Below are 19,977 nucleotides of genomic sequence, written 5' to 3'. Positions count from 1 at the left end.
ATGAGATTAATAGTGGCTAACCTAGTCAAAAGTTCCTGATATCCACTCTAGTACAGGTGGGATTGAAAATATTCATAAATATTCCAGATTTAGATTAGATCCTTGGGGCTTTTGCTCATTTATTAGCAGCAAAGATTTGTAAAAAATACAACAAGATTTCCATACAGGCACATACAGGCCGTAGACACATTTCATAGTTCCAAAGTGTGGATGGTGAGCACGGTAACTGTATAGCAGAGAGACAGTAAGTGGACACAGCATTGTATCGCAAATCCAATCCATTTTTATTTGTCACATACTTTGTAAACACCAGGTGTAGACTAACAGTGAAATGCTTACTTACCAGCCCTTCCCAATAATGCAGAGAGAGAAAATAAAAGTCATAAATACACAAGAGTAACGGTAACTTGGCAATACCAGTACTGAGTCGATGTGCAGGGGTACAATGTAATTGAGGTAGATATGTACAGTACCAGTCAAATGTTTGGACACACCTACGCATGCAAGGGTTTTTCTTTATTTTTAGGCGCACTGGAGACCTGGTGCGTAGAGCTGGCACAGATGGTGCCGGAACGATGACACACTCCGCATGGTGAGTTCGGGGAGCTAGCACAGGAAGTACCGGGCTGACAGAATGTACCGGACTGGGGAGGTGCACTGGAGGCCAGATGCCTGAAACCGGTGCAGATGCTCCTCAGCACTTAACCTGTCCTGCCTAGATTCAAATTAAAACACCAGCAGTCATCACCAAAAAATAGAGATTGTCTGTGTGTGTAGAGTAATAGTTGAGGGTTCAGTTTAGAAAAAGCTGATGTCTTTTACCTATCTGCATATTGAGGGTTTCGCCTATCTGTCTGCCTGTCTGTTGTTGAGAGTTAAAAGTACAGTCGTGGCCAAAAGTTTTGAGAATGACACAAATATTAATTTCCACAATGTTTAAAGGCATTGTTCGTCACCAAACTGTTCCTGGATGGTTGGGAGAAGTTGCTCTCGGAGGATGTGTTGGTACCATTCTTTATTCATGGCTGTGCTCTTAGGCAAAATTGTGAGTGAGCCCACTCCCTTGGCTGAGAAGCAACATGAATGGTCTCAGGATGCTTTACTGTTGGCATGACACAGGACTGATGGTAGCGCTCACCTTGTCTTCTCCGAACAAGCTTTTTTTCCGGATGCCCCAAACAATCGGAAAGGGGATTCATCAGAGAAAATGACTTTACCCCAGTCATCAGCAGTCCAATCCCTGTACCTTTTGCGGAAAATCAGTCTGTCCCTAATTTTTTCCTGGAGAGAAGTGGCTTCTTTGCTGCCCTTCTTGACACCAGGCCATCCTCCAAAAGTTTTTGGCTCACTGTGTGTGCAGATGCACACACACCTGCCTGCTGCCATTCCTGAGCAAGCTCTGTACTGGTGGTGCCCCGATCCCGCAGCTGAATCAACTTTAGGAAACGGTCCTGGCCCTTGCTGGACTTTCTTGGGCGCCCTGAAGCCTTCTTCACAACAATTGAACCGCTCTCCTTGAAGTTCTTGATGATCCGATAAATGGTTGATTTAGGTGCAATCTTACTGGCAGCAATATCCTTGCCTGTGAAGCCCTTTTTGTGCAAAGCAATGATGACGGCACGTGTTTCCTTGCAGGTAACCACGGTTGACAGAGGAAGAATAATGGTTCCAAGCACCACCCTCTTTTGAAGCTTCCAGTCTGTTATTCAAACTCAATCAGCATGACAGTGATCTCCAGCCTTGTCCTCGTCAACACTCACACCTGTGTTAACGAGAGAATCACTGACATGATGTCAGCTGCTCCTTTTGTGGCAGGGCTGAAATGCAGTAGAAATGTTTCTGGGGGATTCAGTTCATTTGCATGGCAAAGAGGGACTTTGCAATTAATTGCAATTCCTCTGATCACTCTTCATAACATTCTGGAGTATATGCAAATTGCCATCATGCAAACTGAGGCAGCAGACTTTGTGAAAATTAATATTTGTGTCATTCTCAAAACTTTTGGCCATGACTGTAGTGTTGTCTTCTGTCTGTCAGTGCGCCTCATAGACATAGAGAGGAGCAGTGGTCCCAGGCACAAAAGTGTTACTGATCAACACCAATGAGTATAGGAGGCCAGGGGATCATCACTGAGCTCTGTCTGACATCTAGTGGTAGAAACACTCAAATGTGCCCTTGTTTGGAAAAAAATTCAAACTGTGCACTGTTCAGAAACAACCCCTCTTTTCCAATCTGGACAAATTAGTGATGTTTTTCTCCCTGAGTTAATTGATTGGCCAGAGAGTCCACTCACTGGTGCCCCAGGTCTGATTTGATTAGAGAGAAAGCAGAATGCAAAACACCAGAAGCCTGGGCCTACTGCTGGCCTTGAAGGCCAGATGTCAGCATTCCTGAACTAGCGTTTCTTGATAGGCACTGAGTTTATGGGAACGTAAATGTAACTTTGGCGAGAGAACCAGGGCAATAACAATACTGTAGTATAGGACAGTATATAATAACAGTCTACATTAATTATCTTACATTATGCCTAGAATAAATTACATGATCTGTAATTGATTTCTGACCCAATATTTGACAAGGCCCAGGCATCTTTAACAAAAAAAAGCCTATATCTATAGGCTTCTCTCGTCGCGCAATAGAGCTCCACGGTAGAGCGCTGTTGATATTCGAGATGAGAGAAGTTGGCTTGTCCAGTGTCCCGAGGACACTGCCGAGCACGTCACGCTCGGCAGCCAGCGCACAGAGCAGAGAGCTCAAGCCTACCGGAGCGGTTTGAAGATGGCAGAACGACAGCAGAAACACGAAGGCGGCCGAGTGAAGATCGGACATTATCTTCTCGGAGACACTCTAGGCGTCGGCACCTTCGGCAAAGTAAAGAGTTAAGTCGCGTGCTTGTCAACGGTTATGTCGTGGGACGTTTTCTGTTATTGAGTGTAAATACTCGTAGCCTGTGTTTTCGCACCCAACTCTGGTGGGCTATTTAGATAGCTAGGCGAAGTACGTAGCTTTGGCTGCGTGGTTACGAATAGGCTAGAATATATTACGGTGGTATTCGTTTATGTGTAGAGAATGTGGTTTGTTTAAGGTGAATTCTTCCAGCAGCATAGCTTGCTAGTTCTACCCTGACCAGTCTCATCAGTAATGGTAGGATTTATAAGGATAATTAGGCTACCTTCGGCAACAATGATGGTGTAAACAAACAACTCGCACGTAATTGTAACGTCTGACGGTCAGTGAATGTCGAAGGTTGACTTTGCTAGTGGCAGTAGACCTTTAAACCTGTCTTGTGGCTATGGACATTTTAAAACTAAAATAAACCGTAATGTTATAGCTAAATAGTGCTCATCATCACCAGTATTCCTCAATCAAATCATGGTGTGAATTATCCCATGGCTTGGACAGAATGAGAATTTAGAACGCCTCATTAAATGACCTCGTCTTCCCCTCAGCAGTCTCAACTTGACCTTGTCGAATGCAGACCCCATTCTATAATCCCCCCCTTCCTCTCCCACTGCGCTGAAAGTGGTGTGTTAGATTTGAGACATTAGTAGGAGAGTAACCAGCTACTAGCCAACAATAAGTGTTTATTCTTTGTTACAGACAGACAATATTGTTACAGACGGCCAGTAACCGTGTGGCTACAGACAGGCTATAATAATGTTATTACAACGTGACAGACAGGTCGCACTTGACTTATTCACCTTGTAGTTAATGTGTGTAGGCTTTAGGCTTACTGTAATTGGTGTTGTCTTTAACCTGTTTAACTGTATGTTACTTAATGTTGTGAACAGATATAGCTAGTCCAGTAATGTGGAAATAGATATGTTCTGACTCATGTCAAGTTGGCTACGATGAAACAGCTACGATTCTGTTCTTTATCAGGCAATACATGTTTAGCTGAGTAGTATACACATTACAGCACACATTTCCCTAGCTGTCAAAAAAAAACCTATGTCCGTATGCAGTGTTTTCAGCAGTTACATTCGCTCACATTTGGCTCCGTATGAATTACAATTCCAACGCGGTGTTTTAACGTTTCGAAAAGTCAACAATCATCGCTTTCAAACCGGTTCTCGAAACATATGCTGATATGTCCCTTATCTTTCATATCAGAGAGAAAGAATCCAGTGCCTCGTTAGTTTACACACTTGTTTGGAGCGCGCTAGATAGCTAATTACACAGGTTTTTACACTGAACATAAATATAAACGCAACATGCAACCATTTTAAATATTTTACTGATTTACAGAGACCTTAAAAAAAGTAGGGCTGTGGATCAGAAAACCAGTCAGTATCTGGTGTGACCACCATTTGTCTTGCGTGGCACATCTCCTTCTCATATAGTTGATCAGGCTTTAATTGTGTCCTGTGGAATGTTGTCCGACTTCTCTTATTAAATGGCATCCCAAACATGCTTAGTTAGTGACATGTCTGGTGAGTATGCAGACCATGGAAGAACTGGGACATTTTCAGCTTCCAGGAATTGTGTACAGATCCTTGTGACATGGAGCGGTGCATTGTCATGCTGATGGAGGAATGGGCCTCATGATCTCGTCACGGTATCTGTGCATTGTCATGCTGATGGAGGAATGGGCCTCATGATCTCGTCACGGTATCTGTGCGTTGTCATGCTGATGGAGGAATGGGCCTCATGATCTCGTCACGGTATCTGTGCATTGTCATGCTGATGGAGGAATGGGCCTCATGATCTCGTCACGGTATCTGTGCATTGTCATGCTGATGGAGGAATGGGCCTCATGATCTCGTCACGGTATCTGTGCATTGTCATGCTGATGGAGGAATGGGCCTCATGATCTCGTCACGGTATCTGTGCATTGTCATGCTGATGGAGGAATGGGCCTCATGATCTCGTCACGGTATCTGTGCATTGAAATTACCATCGATAAAATGCTATTATGTTCACTGTCCATAGTTTATTTCCTGCCCATACCATAACCCCACCGCAACCATGGCGCATTATGTTCACTGTCCATAGTTTATTTCCTGCCCATACCATAACCCCACCGCAACCATGGCGCATTATGTTCACTGTCCATAGTTTATTTCCTGCCCATACCATAACCCCACCGCAACCATGGCGCATTATGTTCACTGTCCATAGTTTATTTCCTGCCCATACCATAACCCCACCGCAACCATGGCGCATTATGTTCACTGTCCATAGTTTATTTCCTGCCCATACCATAACCCCACCGCAACCATGGCGCATTATGTTCACTGTCCATAGTTTATTTCCTGCCCATACCATAACCCCACCGCAACCATGGCGCATTATGTTCACTGTCCATAGTTTATTTCCTGCCCATACCATAACCCCACCGCAACCATGGCGCATTATGTTCACTGTCCATAGTTTATTTCCTGCCCATACCATAACCCCACCGCAACCATGGCGCATTATGTTCACTGTCCATAGTTTATTTCCTGCCCATACCATAACCCCACCGCAACCATGGCGCATTATGTTCACTGTCCATAGTTTATTTCCTGCCCATACCATAACCCCACCGCAACCATGGCGCATTATGTTCATAACGTTGTCATTTGAAAACCGGTCGCCCACACAATAGTTGAAACTGGGATTTATTCTGGGATTTATTCGTGAAGAGCACACTTCTCCAGCGTGCAAGTGGCCATCGAAGGTGAGCATTTGTCCACTAAAGTTGGTGACAACACCGAACTGCAGTCAGGTCAAGACCCTGGTGAGGACGACAAGCCCGCAGATGAGCTTCCCTGAGACGGTTTCTGACAGTTTGTGCAGAAATTATTTGTTCGTGCAAACCCCCCACTTTCATCAGCAGTGACAAAACTGCACATTTTAGAGTAGCCTTTTATTGTCCCCCAGCACAAGTTGAACCTGTATAATGATCATGCTGTTTAATTAGCGTCTTGACATGTCACACCTTTCAGGTGGATGGATTATCTTGGCAAAGGAGAAATGCTCACTAACGGATGTAAACAAATTTGTGCAAAACATTTGAGAGAAAAAAGCTTTTTGTGCGTATGGAACATTTCCGGGATCTTTTATTTCAGCTCATGAATCATGGGACCAACACTTTACATGTTGCGTTTTATATTTTTGTTCAGTGTATATGTGTCCCATCAGCACAATTTGTGCCTTATAGCCTACATTGCAGCAATTGAACAGAAACATTGTAGTTTGTTCATGTGTGTTTCTGTCTGTCCTGTCTGTCTGGTAGTTGGAGAGCACCAGTTGACAGGTCATAAGGTGGCAGTGAAGATCCTGAACAGACAGAAAATCAGGAGTCTGGACGTGGTGGGCAAGATCAAACGAGAAATACAGAACCTCAAACTATTCAGGCACCCTCATATCATCAAACTGTGAGTACAACATACACACACACAGACTCAGTGTGTGTTTAGGGGGGGGTGATGCATTAGCCTAAATATATACTGACAAAAGCACATATCACAGCATAATACATGTCGCAGGGTGATCTACCATTTTTTGGGTTGGAGAATGACTGTGAGAAGGTCCGTTCTGGTGACTTTTAAAAATGATATCCTACTCCAATGAGGGAAAGATATACAGTTGAGGTCGAACGTTGACATGCACCTTAACCAAATACATTTAAACTTAATTTTTCACAATTCCTAGTAAAAAGTCCATATCTTAGGATCACCACTTCATTTTAAGAATGTGAAATGTCAGAATAATAGCTGAGAGTGATTTATTTCAGCTTTTATTTCTTTCATCACATTTCCAGTGGGTCAGACGTTTACATACACTTAATTAGTATTTGGTAGCATTGCCTTAAACAATTTAAACATGGATCAAACATTTTGGGTAGCCTTCCACAAGCTTCCTACAATAAGCTGGGTGAATTTTGGCCCATTCCTCCTGACAGAGCTGGTGTAACTGAGTCAGGTTTGTTGGCCTCCTTGCTCGCTTACGCTTTTTCAGTTCTGCCCACACATTTTCTATAGGATTGAGGTCAGGATTTGTGATGGCCATTCCAATACTTTTACTTTGTTGTCCTGAAGCCATTTTGCCACAACTTTAGAAGTACACTTGAGGTCATTGTCCATTTGGAAGACCCATTTGCAACCAAGCTTTAACTTCCTGACTCATGTCTTGAGATGTTGCTTCAATATATCCACATAATTGTCCTGCCTCATGATGCCATCTATTTGGTGAAGTGCACCAGTCCCTCCTGCAGCAAAGCACCCCCACAACATGATGCTGCCACCCCCTGTTTCACGGTTGGGATGGTGTTCTTCGCCTTCAAGCCTCCCCCTATTTCCTCCAAACATAACAATGGTCATTATCGCCAAACAGTTCTATTTTTGTTGCAAACCGTGGCTTCTTCCTTTCTGAGCGGCCTTTCAGGTTATGTCCATATAGGACTCGTTTTACTGTAGATATAGATACTTTTGTACCTGTTTCCCCCAGCATCTTCAAATGTCCTTTGCTGTTGTTCTGGAATTGATTTGCACTTTTCTCACCAAAGTACGTTCATCTCTAGGAGACCGAATGCGTCTCCTTCCTGAGCGGTATGACGGCTGTGTGGGCCCATGGTGTTTATAATTGCGTACTATTGTTTGTACAGATGAACGTGGTACCTTTAGGCATTTGGAAATTGCTCCCTGAGTTCTTGGCTGATTTCTTTTGATTTTCCCATGATGTCAAGCAGAGTCACTGAGTTTGAAGGTAGGCCTTAAAATACATCCACAGGTACACCTCCAATTGGCTCAAATGATGTCAATTAGCCTATCTGACGCTTCTAAAGTCATGACATCATTTTCTGGAATTTTCAAGCTGTTTAAAGGCTCAGTCAACTTAGTGTATGTAAACTTCTGACCCACTGGAATTGTGATTCAGTGAATTCTAAGTAAAATAATCTGTGCCTAAACAATTGTTGGAAAAATGACTTGTGTCATGCACAAATTAGATGTCCCAACCGACTTGCCAAAACTATAGTTTGTTTTAACAAGAAATTTGTGGAGCAATTTCTCGCATGGAATAGCCATCATTTCTCAGAACAAGAATAGACTGACGAGTTTCAGAAGAACGGTCTTTGTTTTTGACCATTTTAAGCCTGTAATCAAACCCACAAATGCTGATGCTCCAGATACTCAACTAGTCTAAAGAAGGCCAGTTTTATTGTTTCATTAAACAGAACAACAGTTTTCAGCTGTGCTAACATAATTGCAAAACGATTTTCTAATGATCAATTAGCCTTTTAAAATTATAAACTTGGATTAGCTAACACAACATGCCATTAGATCACAGGAGTGATGGTTGCTGATAATTGGCCTCTGTACGCCTATGTAGTTATTACATTTTCCAGCTACAATAGTCATTTACAACATTAACAATGTCTACACTGTATTTCTGATCAATTTGATGTTATTTTAATGGACAAAAAAAAATTGCTTTTCTTTCAAAAACAAGGACATTTCTAAGTGACCCCAAACTATTTAAAGGTGGTGTATACATATTTAAAAATATATATTTTCCTTTATTATTTTCCCCTAACCCTACCACCCCTCCCCTAACCGGAGTAAACTAATGAACAACAACACTCAGGCTTCTATTTCCAGCTTATACATACTATATACATTTTACGGACACAATATATGTGATCTTTGGTTAGTTTAGAATCCCATCCTTCAGTTACCACCAACCCCTCCAATCTATCTCTGAAGCCCATCCAGTTTGATTTCCTATTTGCCAAAGATTTTTAATAGCGCATTTTACTCATTACTTGGATTTGAGAAATGCGTGTAGCCTAGTAACACTAGAAAACTCAGTGATCCTCTTTTAACAGTGGCCATCAAGACTGCTTTAAAAGGTGTGTTTCCCGCAACTGCAATAAGAATGTTGTAGGCTACAATGACTGGGCAGGTACATTTCTCTCTCTGTAAGGCACTTGTAATTTGAATGCGCCTCGAGGAATATTATTTTTCTCACATCGAATGTCTCCAGCTTTCTCTCTCTCTCTGGGAGTGTTCATTTTAGGGTTAGGCCACAGTGACAGTGTGAGCTATGGTACACATTTGTTGGCTGCTCTCAGAACAGTGTAATGAAATGACAGACTTTCAGCCTTTCCCAATGTATTCAGCACAATAGCCCTGTCTGTGTGAGAGAAGGAAGTAAACGAAAGAGAACAAGTGTATTTCTGACATTTCTCCTGAGTATTTGTGTGTGTGTGTGTGTGTGTGTGTGTGTGTGTGTGTGTGTGTGTGTGTGTGTGTGTGTGTGTGTGTGTGTGTGTGTGTGTGTGTGTGTGTGTGTGTGTGTGTGTGTGTGTGTGTGTGTGTGTGTGTGTGTGTGTAGGTACCAGGTGATCAGTACTCCTACAGATTTCTTCATGGTGATGGAGTATGTCTCAGGAGGAGAGCTGTTTGACTACATCTGCAAACACGGACGGGTGATATATCAAATTGTATTTGTCACATCTGCCAAATTTGTATTTGTATTTATTATGGATCCCCATTAGCTGCTGCCAAAGCAGCTATTCTACCTGGGGTCCAGCAAAATGAAGGCAGTTTATACCATTTTAAAACATTACAATACATTCACAGATTTCACAACACACTGTGTGCCCTCAGGCCCCTACTCTACCACTACCACATATGTACATTACTAAATCCATGCGTGTGTATGCATGTGTCTGTGCTAATGTTTGTGTTGCTTCACAGTCCCCGCTGTTCCATAAGGTGTTTTTTTAACCTGTTTTTTTAAATCTAATTTTTACTGCTTGTGTCAGTTACTTGATGTGGAATAGAGTTCCATGTAGTCATGGCTCTATGTAGTACTGTGTGCCTCCCATAGTCTGTTCTGGACTTGGAGACTTTGAAGAGACCTCTTGTGGCATGTCTTGTGGGGTATGCATGGGTGTCCAAGCTGTGTGCCAGTAGTTTGCATTCAACATGTCAATACCTCTCATAAATAAAAGTAGTGATGAAGTCAATCTCTCCTCCACTTTCAGCCAGGAGAGATTGACATGCATATTATTAATATTAGCTCTCTGTGTGCATCCAAGGGCCAGCCATGCTGCCCTGTTCTGAGCTAATAGCAACGTTTTTTGTGGCACCTGACAACACGACTGAACAGTAACAGGGCTCCGGGCAGCCGAGCGGAAATGGAGGAAAACTCGCCTCCCTGCGGACCTGGCATCCTTTCGCTCCCTCCTCTCTACATTTTCCTCTTCTGTCTCTGCTGCTAAAGCCACTTTCTACCACTCTAAATTCCAAGCTTCTGCCTCTAACCCTAGGAAGCTCTTTGCCACCTTCTCCTCCCTCCTGAATCCCCCCCCCTCCTCCCTCTCTGCAGATGACTTCGTCAACCATTTTGAAAAGAAGGTCGATGACATCCGATCCTCGTTTGCTAAGTCAAACGACACCGCTGGTTCTGCTCACACTGCCCTACCCTGTGCTCTGACCTCTTTCTCCCCTCTCTCCAGATGAAATCTCGCGTCTTGTGACGGCCGGCCGCCCAACAACCTGCCCGCTTGACCCTATCCCCTCCTCTCTTCTCCAGACCATTTCCGGAGACCTTCTCCCTTACCTCACCTCGCTCATCAACTCATCCCTGACCGCTGGCTACGTCCCTTCCGTCTTCAAGAGAGCGAGAGTTGCACCCCTTCTGAAAAAACCTACACTCGATCCCTCCGATGTCAACAACTACAGACCAGTATCCCTTCTTTCTTTTCTCTCCAAAACTCTTGAAAGTGCCGTCCTTGGCCAGCTCTCCCGCTATCTCTCTCAGAATGACCTTCTTGATCCAAATCAGTCAGGTTTCAAGACTAGTCATTCAACTGAGACTGCTCTTCTCTGTATCACGGAGGCGCTCCGCACCGCTAAAGCTAACTCTCTCTCCTCTGCTCTCATCCTTCTAGACCTATCGGCTGCCTTCGATACTGTTAACCATCAGATCCTCCTCTCCACCCTCTCCGAGTTGGGCATCTCCGGCGCGGCCCACGCTTGGATCGCGTCCTACCTGACAGGTCGCTCCTACCAGGTGGCGTGGCGAGAATCTGTCTCCTCACCACGCGCTCTCACCACTGGTGTCCCCCAGGGCTCTGTTCTAGGCCCTCTCCTATTCTCGCTATACACCAAGTCACTTGGCTCTGTCATAACCTCACATGGTCTCTCCTATCATTGCTATGCAGACGACACACAATTAATCTTCTCCTTTCCCCCCTCTGATGACCAGGTGGCGAATCGCATCTCTGCATGTCTGGCAGACATATCAGTGTGGATGACGGATCACCACCTCAAGCTGAACCTCGGCAAGACGGAGCTGCTCTTCCTCCCGGGGAAGGACTGCCCGTTCCATGATCTCGCCATCACGGTTGACAACTCCATTGTGTCCTCCTCCCAGAGCGCTAAGAACCTTGGCGTGATCCTGGACAACACCCTGTCGATCTCAACTAACATCAAGGCGGTGGCCTGTTCCTGTAGGTTCATGCTCTACAACATCCGCAGAGTATGACCCTGCCTCACACAGGAAGCGGCGCAGGTCCTAATCCAGGCACTTGTCATCTCCCGTCTGGATTACTGCAACTCGCTGTTGGCTGGGCTCCCTGCCTGTGCCATTAAACCCCTACAACTCATCCAGAACGCCGCAGCCCGTCTGGTGTTCAACCTTCCCAGCCAGTTCTCTCACGTCACCCCGCTCCTCCGCTCTCTCCACTGGCTTCCAGTTGAAGCTCGCTCTCTCCATCCGCTACAAGACCATGGTGCTTGCCTACGGAGCTGTGAGGGGAACGGCACCTCAGTACCTCCAGGCTCTGATCAGGCCCTACACCCAAACAAGGGCACTGCGTTCATCCACCTCTGGCCTGCTCGCCTCCCTACCACTGAGGAAGCACAGTTCCCGCTCAGCCCAGTCAAAACTGTTCGCTGCTCTGGCCCCCAATGGTGGAACAAACTCCCTCACGACGCCAGGACAGCGGAGTCAATCACCACCTTCCGGAGACACCTGAAACCCCACCTCTTTAAGGAATACCTAGGATAGGATAAGTAATCCTTCCCCCCCCCTCACCCCCTTTTTAAGATTTAGATGCACTATTGTAAAGTGACTGTTCCACTGGATGTCATAAGGTGAATGCACCAATTTGTAAGTCGCTCTGGATAAGAGCGTCTGCTAAATGACTTAAATGTAATGTAAATGTAGTCAAGATGTGACAAAACTAGGGCCTGTAGGAACTGCCTTGTTGATAGTGTTGTCGCTTTATTATAGACAGACTTCTTCCCATTTTAGCTACTACTGCATCAATATGTCTTGACCATGACAGTTTACAATCTAGTGTTACTCCAAGAAATGTAGTCATCTCAACTTGCTCAATTTCCACATGATTTATTACACGATTTAGTTGAGGTATAATAATAATTAAAGAGCAACAACAAAATAACAGTAGCGGTGCTATATACAGGAGGTTAGTTGAGGTAATTGAGGTAATATGTACATGTAGGTAGAGGTAAAGTGACTATGCATAGATAATAAACAGAGTGTAGCAGGAGTGTAATGGGGGTGGGTTAATGTGAATAGTCTGGGTACCCATTTGATTAGCTGTTCAGGAGTCTTATGGCTTGGGGGTAGAAGCTGTTAAGAAGCCTTTTGAACCTAGACTTGGTGCTTTGGAACCGCTTGCCGTGTGGTAGCAGAGAGAACAGTCTATGACTGCGGTGGCTAGAGTCTTTGGCAATTTTTAGGGTCTTCCTCTGACACCGCCTGGTGTAAAGGTCCTGGGTGGCAGGAAGCTTGGCCCCAGTGATGTATTGGGCCGTACACACTGTCCTCTGTAGTGCCCTGCGGTCGGAGTTGGAGCAGTTGCCATACCAGCCGGTGATGCAACCAGTCAGGATGCTCTCGTTGGTGCAGCTGTAGAACTTTTTAAGGATCTGAGAACCCATGCCAAATCTTTTCAGTATCCTGAGGGGGAATAGGTGTTGCCGTGCCCTCTTCACGAACGCCTTGGTGTGTTTGGACCATGACAGTTCGTTGGTGATGTGGACACCAAGGAACTTGAAGCTCTCAACCTGCTCCACTACAGCCCCGTCAATGAAATATACGACTGACTGACTGGACTGTCTGGATTGATTGATGGATATAGACAGAGGCCATTATATGGTGACATTTGTCATAGTGACAGTATGTAGTATCATTAGAATAGAATAATCTAGTAACCTCCTACTCTTTACCTCATATTGTGTGTTTTTAGGTAGAAGACAAAGAGGCTCGTCGGTTGTTCCAACAGATCATCTCAGGGGTAGACTACTGCCACAGACACATGGTGGTGCACAGAGACCTCAAACCTGAGAATGTTCTGCTGGACCATTCCAAGAACGCCAAGATAGCTGACTTTGGTATGCTACACACACACATGCATGCACATAACAAATTGAGTTATCCAAAAAGATAGCCATAGCTACTATATTAGCAGTAGCAAATGTCAAACAAAACCACTTGTCTTTTAGAATATACTGACACCTATATGACTCTTACTCTGGACAGGGGGCTTGGGTGGGGTGCGTGTGTTTGGAGTAAGGGGGTTGTTGCTTAGCAAAAGGCAGGTCTGATATCCACTCTGGCAAGGAGCCCTGTCAGGCCCTGTGTCACTTGATCATAGCGAGAGAAGGGGAGAAAGAGGAGAAGAGCGAGAGAGAGGAGGGAAGGGAGAAGATCCTGGGAGGGTTAGTTAAGGTGAAATAAGGTTAGGGAGAAGTTGATCCGATCAGTGCAGCATGTGTGGAGCTTAGAGGACTGGGTTAGTAAAGCAGAATAAAAACATTACACCGGCCTAGAGACCTAACCATGGCACAACCTAACACTAACCCTCTCTTAACATAGTTCCAAGATAGCGTCAGGAACTTCAGATTGAAGATAATGTTGTTAAAAAATGATGTGCTCTGGTCAAAAGGGTTGTCAAACATGATGTCAGATGGGGAGTTCCTGAGGACCAGCTGCGGATCTCCCAACTACGCTGCTCCTGAAGTCATCTCTGGAAGGTGTTTTTTTAATTTATATTTCACCTTTATTTTATTTAACCAGGTTGGCCAGTTGAGAACAAGTTCTCATTTACATCGGCGACCTGGCCTAGATAAAGCAAAGCAGTGCGACACATACAACAACACAGAGTTACAAATGGAATAAACAAACATACAGTCAATAATACAATAGAAAAAGTCTACAGTGTGTGCAAATGAGGCAGGATAAGGGAGGTAAGACAATAAATAGGCCATAGTGGCAAAATAATTACAATATAGCAATTAAACACTTGAGTGATAGATGTGCAGAAGATGAATGTGCAAGTAGAGATACTGGGGTGTAAAGGAGCAAAATACATAACAGCATGGGGATGAAGTAGTTGGATGGTCTATTTACAGATAGGCTATGTACATGTACAGTGATCTGGTGAGCTTCTCTGACAGCTGGTGCTTAAAGTTAGTGAGGGAGATATGAGTCTCCAGCTTCGGTGATTTTTTCAGTTTGTTCCAGTCATTGGCAGCATAGAACTGGAAGGAAAGGCGGCCAAAGGAGGAATTGGCTTTGGTGGTGACCAGTGCAATATACCTGCTGGAGCGCATGCTACGGGTGGGGGCTGCTATGGTGACCAGTGAGCTGAGATAAGGCGGGGCTTTACTTAGCAAAGACTTATAGATGACCTGGAGCCAGTGGGTTTGTTGACGAATATGAAGCGAGGGCCAGCCAACGAGAGCATACAGGTCCCAGTGGTGGGTAGTATATGGGGCTTTAGTGACAAAACGGATGGCACTGTGATAGACTGCATCCGATTTGCTGAGTGGAGTGTCGCAGGCTATTTTGTAAATGACGTCAAGGATTGGTAGGATAGTCAGTTTTACGAGTGTATGTTTGGCAGCACGAGTGAAAGAGGCTTTGTTGCGAAATAGGAAGCCGATTCTAGATTTAATTTTGGATTGCTTAATGTGAGTCTGGAAGAACGAACAGTTTATAGTCTAACCAGACACCTAGGTATTTGTAGTTGTCCACATATTCTAAGTCGGAACCGTCCAGAGTAGTGAGCATGCATTTAGTTTTACTTTCATTTAAGAGCAGTTGTAGGCCACAGAAGGACAGTTGGATGGCATTGAAGCTCTTCTGGAGGTTATTTAACACAGTGTCCAAAGAAGGGCCAGAAGTATACAGAATGGTGTCGTCTGCGTAGAGGTGGATCAGAGAATCACCAGCAGCAAGAGGGACATCATTGATGTATACAGAGAAGCGAGTCGGCCAAAGAATTGAACCCTGTGGCACCCCCACTAGAGACTTCCAGAGGCCCGGACAACAGGCCCTCCGATTTTGTGTGTTTAGGTTGTACGTATGAAGGTCCTAGGGTTGATACTGTAGGACAGGGGTACTCAAATACTATTTGAGAATGTCCGGACACAAAAATGGCCTAGGTGGCAAAAGTCTGGATGGATATATTGGCATAGTAACAAACATCCACCTCGTGACCCATCTGATCTCTCCAGGAATAATCGGACCCTCAGCTACCTGCACCATGTCTATTTCTAACACACATACACGCGTACTGTCCATGACACAAACTGTTCAGACCTTTCTTGTTGGGAGACTGAAAAGTTGTAGTTTAAAGCTATTTTCATGCAATTTGACACATTTTGCCATGTTTTATGCGTGTTCATATAATACAAGCTGCTAATGCACTACCAAATTTAGAAATGGCACCTTCTGCATTCTACTATTACAACTTGACCGAGTTCCTTAAAGCTGCAATATGTAACGTTTTGGGTGACCTGATCAAATTTACATAGAACAGATCTACCTTCTATATTTCTATGTGCTCTATTTCTATGCTTCCCTTTCTTAAGTTTAGTTTTTGAGTCTTTTACTTTCAGTTTTGTACACCAGCTTCAAACAGCTGAAGTACAATAGTTTTGGTTATGGAAAATATATTTCACAACGGTTTAGATGGTACAATGATTCTCTACACTATACATGCTTGTTCAAGTGAAATCAAATGGTTTGTCACATACACATGGTTAGCAGATGTTAATGCGAGTGTAGCGAAATGTTTGTGCTTCTGGTTTCGACATTGCAGTAATATCTAACAAGTAATCTAACAATTCCAACAACTACCTAATACACACATCTAGAAGGGTTGAATGAGAATATGTACATATAAATATATGGATGAGCGATGGCCAAACAGCATAGGCAAGGTGCAATAGATGGTATAAAATACAGTATATACATATGAGATGAGTAATGTAAGATATGTAAACATTATTAAAGTGGCTTTATTTAAAGTGCCATTGTTTAAAGTGACTAGTGATCCATTTGTTAAAGTGGCCAGTGATTGGGTCTCCATGTAGGCAGCAGCCTCTGAGTTAGTGATTGCTGTTTAGCAGTCTGATGGCCTTGAGATAGCTGTTCTTCAGTCTCTCGGTTCCAGCTTTGATGCACCTGTACTGACCTCGCCTTCTGGATGTTACCGGGGTGAACAGGCAGTAGCTCGGGTGGTTGTTGTCCTTGATGATCTTTTTTGCCTCCCTGTGCTGTAGGTGTCCTGGAGGGCAGGTAGTTTGCCCCCAGTGATGTGTTGTGCAGACCGCACCACCCTCTTAGAAAGCCTGGCGGTTGAGGACAGTGCAGTTGCAATACGAGGCGGTGATACAGACCGACAGGATGCTCTCGATTGTGGATCCGTAAAAGTTAGTCAGGGTTTTTGATGACAAGCAGAGTTTCTTCAGCGTCCTGTGGGTGGAACTTTCTCCACTACTATCCCGTCGATGTGGATAGGGGGGTGCTCCCTCTGCTGTTTCCTGAAGTCGATGATCATCTCCTTTGTTTTGTTGACATTGAGTGAGAGGTTGTTTTCCCAGCACCACACTCCGAGGGCCCCTCACCTCCTCCCTGTAGGCTGTCTCTTCATTGTTGGTAATCAAGCCCACTACTGTTGTCGTCTGCAAACTTGATGATTGAGTTGGAGTTGTGGGTGAACAGGGAGTACAGGAGGGGACTGAGCACGCACCTGTGTGGGGCCCCAGTGTTGAGGGTCAGCGAGGTGGAGATGTTGTTTCCTACCTTCACCACATCGGGGCGGCCCATCAGAAAGTCAAGGATCCAATTGCACAGGGCGGGGTTGAGGCCCAGGGCCTCCAGCTTGATGATGAGTTGGATGAGTTGTTTTGTCACATATATTGAAATTAGGCGAACTATTAGAATTTTTGTAACCAAGAAATGGCGCCATAGCCACGTGAAGTAGTGGTGCTGAGCACACCCCTGAACAATGTGAATATATATATATATATATATATATATTTTTTTTTTTCTTTTTTATCACAAAAGTAGTGCACTGGGCCTTTACTAGTCCAGTATTACTAGACCGATATGCCGTCTGTAGCACAGGCAAATAACAATTCCGGGTTCGGATCTGGACCCCGCGGTCTGCCAATTGAGTATGGTTGCTGTAGGATGTTGTGGTGTGATCCTGTATGTGTTGCTTTGGTAACAGGTTATATGCTGGCCCTGAAGTGGATATATGGAGCTGTGGTGTGATCCTGTATGTGTTGCTTTGGTAACAGGTTATAAGCTGGCCCTGAAGTGGATATATGGAGCTGTGGTGTGATCCTGTATGTGTTGCTTTGGTAACAGGTTATAAGCTGGCCCTGAAGTGGATATATGGAGCTGTGGTGTGATCCTGTATGTGTTGCTTTGGTAACAGGTTATATGCTGGCCCTGAAGTGGATATATGGAGCTGTGGTGTGATCCTGTATGCGTTGCTTTGGGAACAGGTTATATGCTGGCCCTGAAGTGGATATATGGAGCTGTGGTGTGATCCTGTATGCGTTGCTTTGGTAATGGGTTATATGCTGGCCCTGAAGTGGATATATGGAGCTGTGGTGTGATCCTGTATGCGTTGCTTTGGTAACAGGTTATATGCTGGCCCTGAAGTGGATATATGGAGCTGTGGTGTGATCCTGTATGCGTTGCTTTGGTAACAGGTTATATGCTGGCCCTGAAGTGGATATATGGAGCTGTGGTGTGATCCTGTATGTGTTGCTTTGGTAACGGGTTATATGCTGGCCCTGAAGTGGATATATGGAGCTGTGGTGTGATCCTGTATGCGTTGCTTTGGTAATGGGTTATATGCTGGCCCTGAAGTGGATATATGGAGCTGTGGTGTGATCCTGTATGCGTTGCTTTGGTAACAGGTTATATGCTGGCCCTGAAGTGGATATATGGAGCTGTGGTGTGATCCTGTATGCGTTGCTTTGGTAACAGGTTATATGCTGGCCCTGAAGTGGATATATGGAGCTGTGGTGTGATCCTGTATGTGTTGCTTTGGTAATGGGTTATATGCTGGCCCTGAAGTGGATATATGGAGCTGTGGTGTGATCCTGTATGCGTTGCTTTGGTAACAGGTTATATGCTGGCCCTGAAGTGGATATATGGAGCTGTGGTGTGATCCTGTATGTGTTGCTTTGGTAACAGGTTATATGCTGGCCCTGAAGTGGATATATGGAGCTGTGGTGTGATCCTGTATGCGTTGCTTTGGTAACAGGTTATATGCTGGCCCTGAAGTGGATATATGGAGCTGTGGTGTGATCCTGTATGCGTTGCTTTGGTAACAGGTTATATGCTGGCCCTGAAGTGGATATATGGAGCTGTGGTGTGATCCTGTATGCGTTGCTTTGGTAACAGGTTATATGCTGGCCCTGAAGTGGATATATGGAGCTGTGGTGTGATCCTGTATGTGTTGCTTTGGTAACAGGTTATATGCTGGCCCTGAAGTGGATATATGGAGCTGTGGTGTGATCCTGTATGCGTTGCTTTGGTAACAGGTTATATGCTGGCCCTGAAGTGGATATATGGAGCTGTGGTGTGATCCTGTATGCGTTGCTTTGGTAACAGGTTATATGCTGGCCCTGAAGTGGATATATGGAGCTGTGGTGTGATCCTGTATGTGTTGCTTTGGTAACAGGTTATATGCTGGCCCTGAAGTGGATATATGGAGCTGTGGTGTGATCCTGTATGTGTTGCTTTGGTAATGGGTTATATGCTGGCCCTGAAGTGGATATATGGAGCTGTGGTGTGATCCTGTATGTGTTGCTTTGGTAACAGGTTATATGCTGGCCCTGAAGTGGATATATGGAGCTGTGGTGTGATCCTGTATGCGTTGCTTTGGTAACAGGTTATATGCTGGCCCTGAAGTGGATATATGGAGCTGTGGTGTGATCCTGTATGCGTTGCTTTGGTAACAGGTTATATGCTGGCCCTGAAGTGGATATATGGAGCTGTGGTGTGATCCTGTATGCGTTGCTTTGGTAACAGGTTATATGCTGGCCCTGAAGTGGATATATGGAGCTGTGGTGTGATCCTGTATGCGTTGCTTTGGTAACAGGTTATATGCTGGCCCTGAAGTGGATATATGGAGCTGTGGTGTGATCCTGTATGTGTTGCTTTGGTAATGGGTTATATGCTGGCCCTGAAGTGGATATATGGAGCTGTGGTGTGATCCTGTATGCGTTGCTTTGGTAACAGGTTATATGCTGGCCCTGAAGTGGATATATGGAGCTGTGGTGTGATCCTGTATGCGTTGCTTTGGTAACAGGTTATATGCTGGCCCTGAAGTGGATATATGGAGCTGTGGTGTGATCCTGTATGTGTTGCTTTGGTAACAGGCTGGCCCTGAAGTGGATATATGGAGCTGTGGTGTGATCCTATGCGTTGCTTTGGTAACAGGTTATATGCTTGAGTGATATATGGAACTGTGGTGTGATCCTGTATGCGTTGCTGTGTGGGACTCTACCCTTTGAGGATGAACATGTTCCCACGCTGTTTAAGAAGATCAGAGGGGGCGTGTTCTATATGCCAGAATACCTCACTCGCCCCGTCGCCTCCCTGCTGCTGCTCATGCTGCAGGTCGACCCATTGAAGAGAGCCACCATTAAAGACATTAGGTAACACCTGACCTCTAACCTTCCCTACTGATGATGCTGA

General features: G+C 44.8%; 1 protein-coding gene across 50 annotated transcripts in view; it reads left to right on the top strand.

Annotated features, from left to right (window-relative positions):
* The first annotated feature begins 2,705 nt into the window (after positions 1–2,705).
* The window catches only part of LOC118392057 (5'-AMP-activated protein kinase catalytic subunit alpha-2-like), a 25,938-nt gene continuing 8,666 nt past the window's right edge, over positions 2,706–19,977 (top strand). The window contains exons 1-8 of one of the 50 annotated variants that reach the window (XR_008062288.1): positions 2,706–2,878; positions 6,221–6,362; positions 9,322–9,415; positions 13,214–13,358; positions 13,913–14,000; positions 17,699–17,768; positions 18,889–18,958; positions 19,239–19,368. Coding sequence is in view for 44 of the 50 variants with exons in the window: in XM_052459178.1 (XP_052315138.1) it covers positions 2,779–2,878; positions 6,221–6,362; positions 9,322–9,415; positions 13,214–13,358; positions 13,913–14,000; positions 18,959–19,011; positions 19,766–19,937 (794 nt within the window). In the remaining 6 variants the exon portion in view is untranslated. The other 49 variants (XR_008062289.1, XR_008062319.1, XR_008062297.1 and 46 more) reach the window with 49 other exon arrangements.

The sequence above is a fragment of the Oncorhynchus keta genome, chromosome 1, assembly GCF_023373465.1.
Source record: "Oncorhynchus keta strain PuntledgeMale-10-30-2019 chromosome 1, Oket_V2, whole genome shotgun sequence".
In the NCBI taxonomy this organism is placed as follows: domain Eukaryota; kingdom Metazoa; phylum Chordata; class Actinopteri; order Salmoniformes; family Salmonidae; genus Oncorhynchus; species Oncorhynchus keta.
Note: the sequence above shows the minus strand (reverse complement) of the source record. Positions and strands in the feature narration are given on the sequence as shown.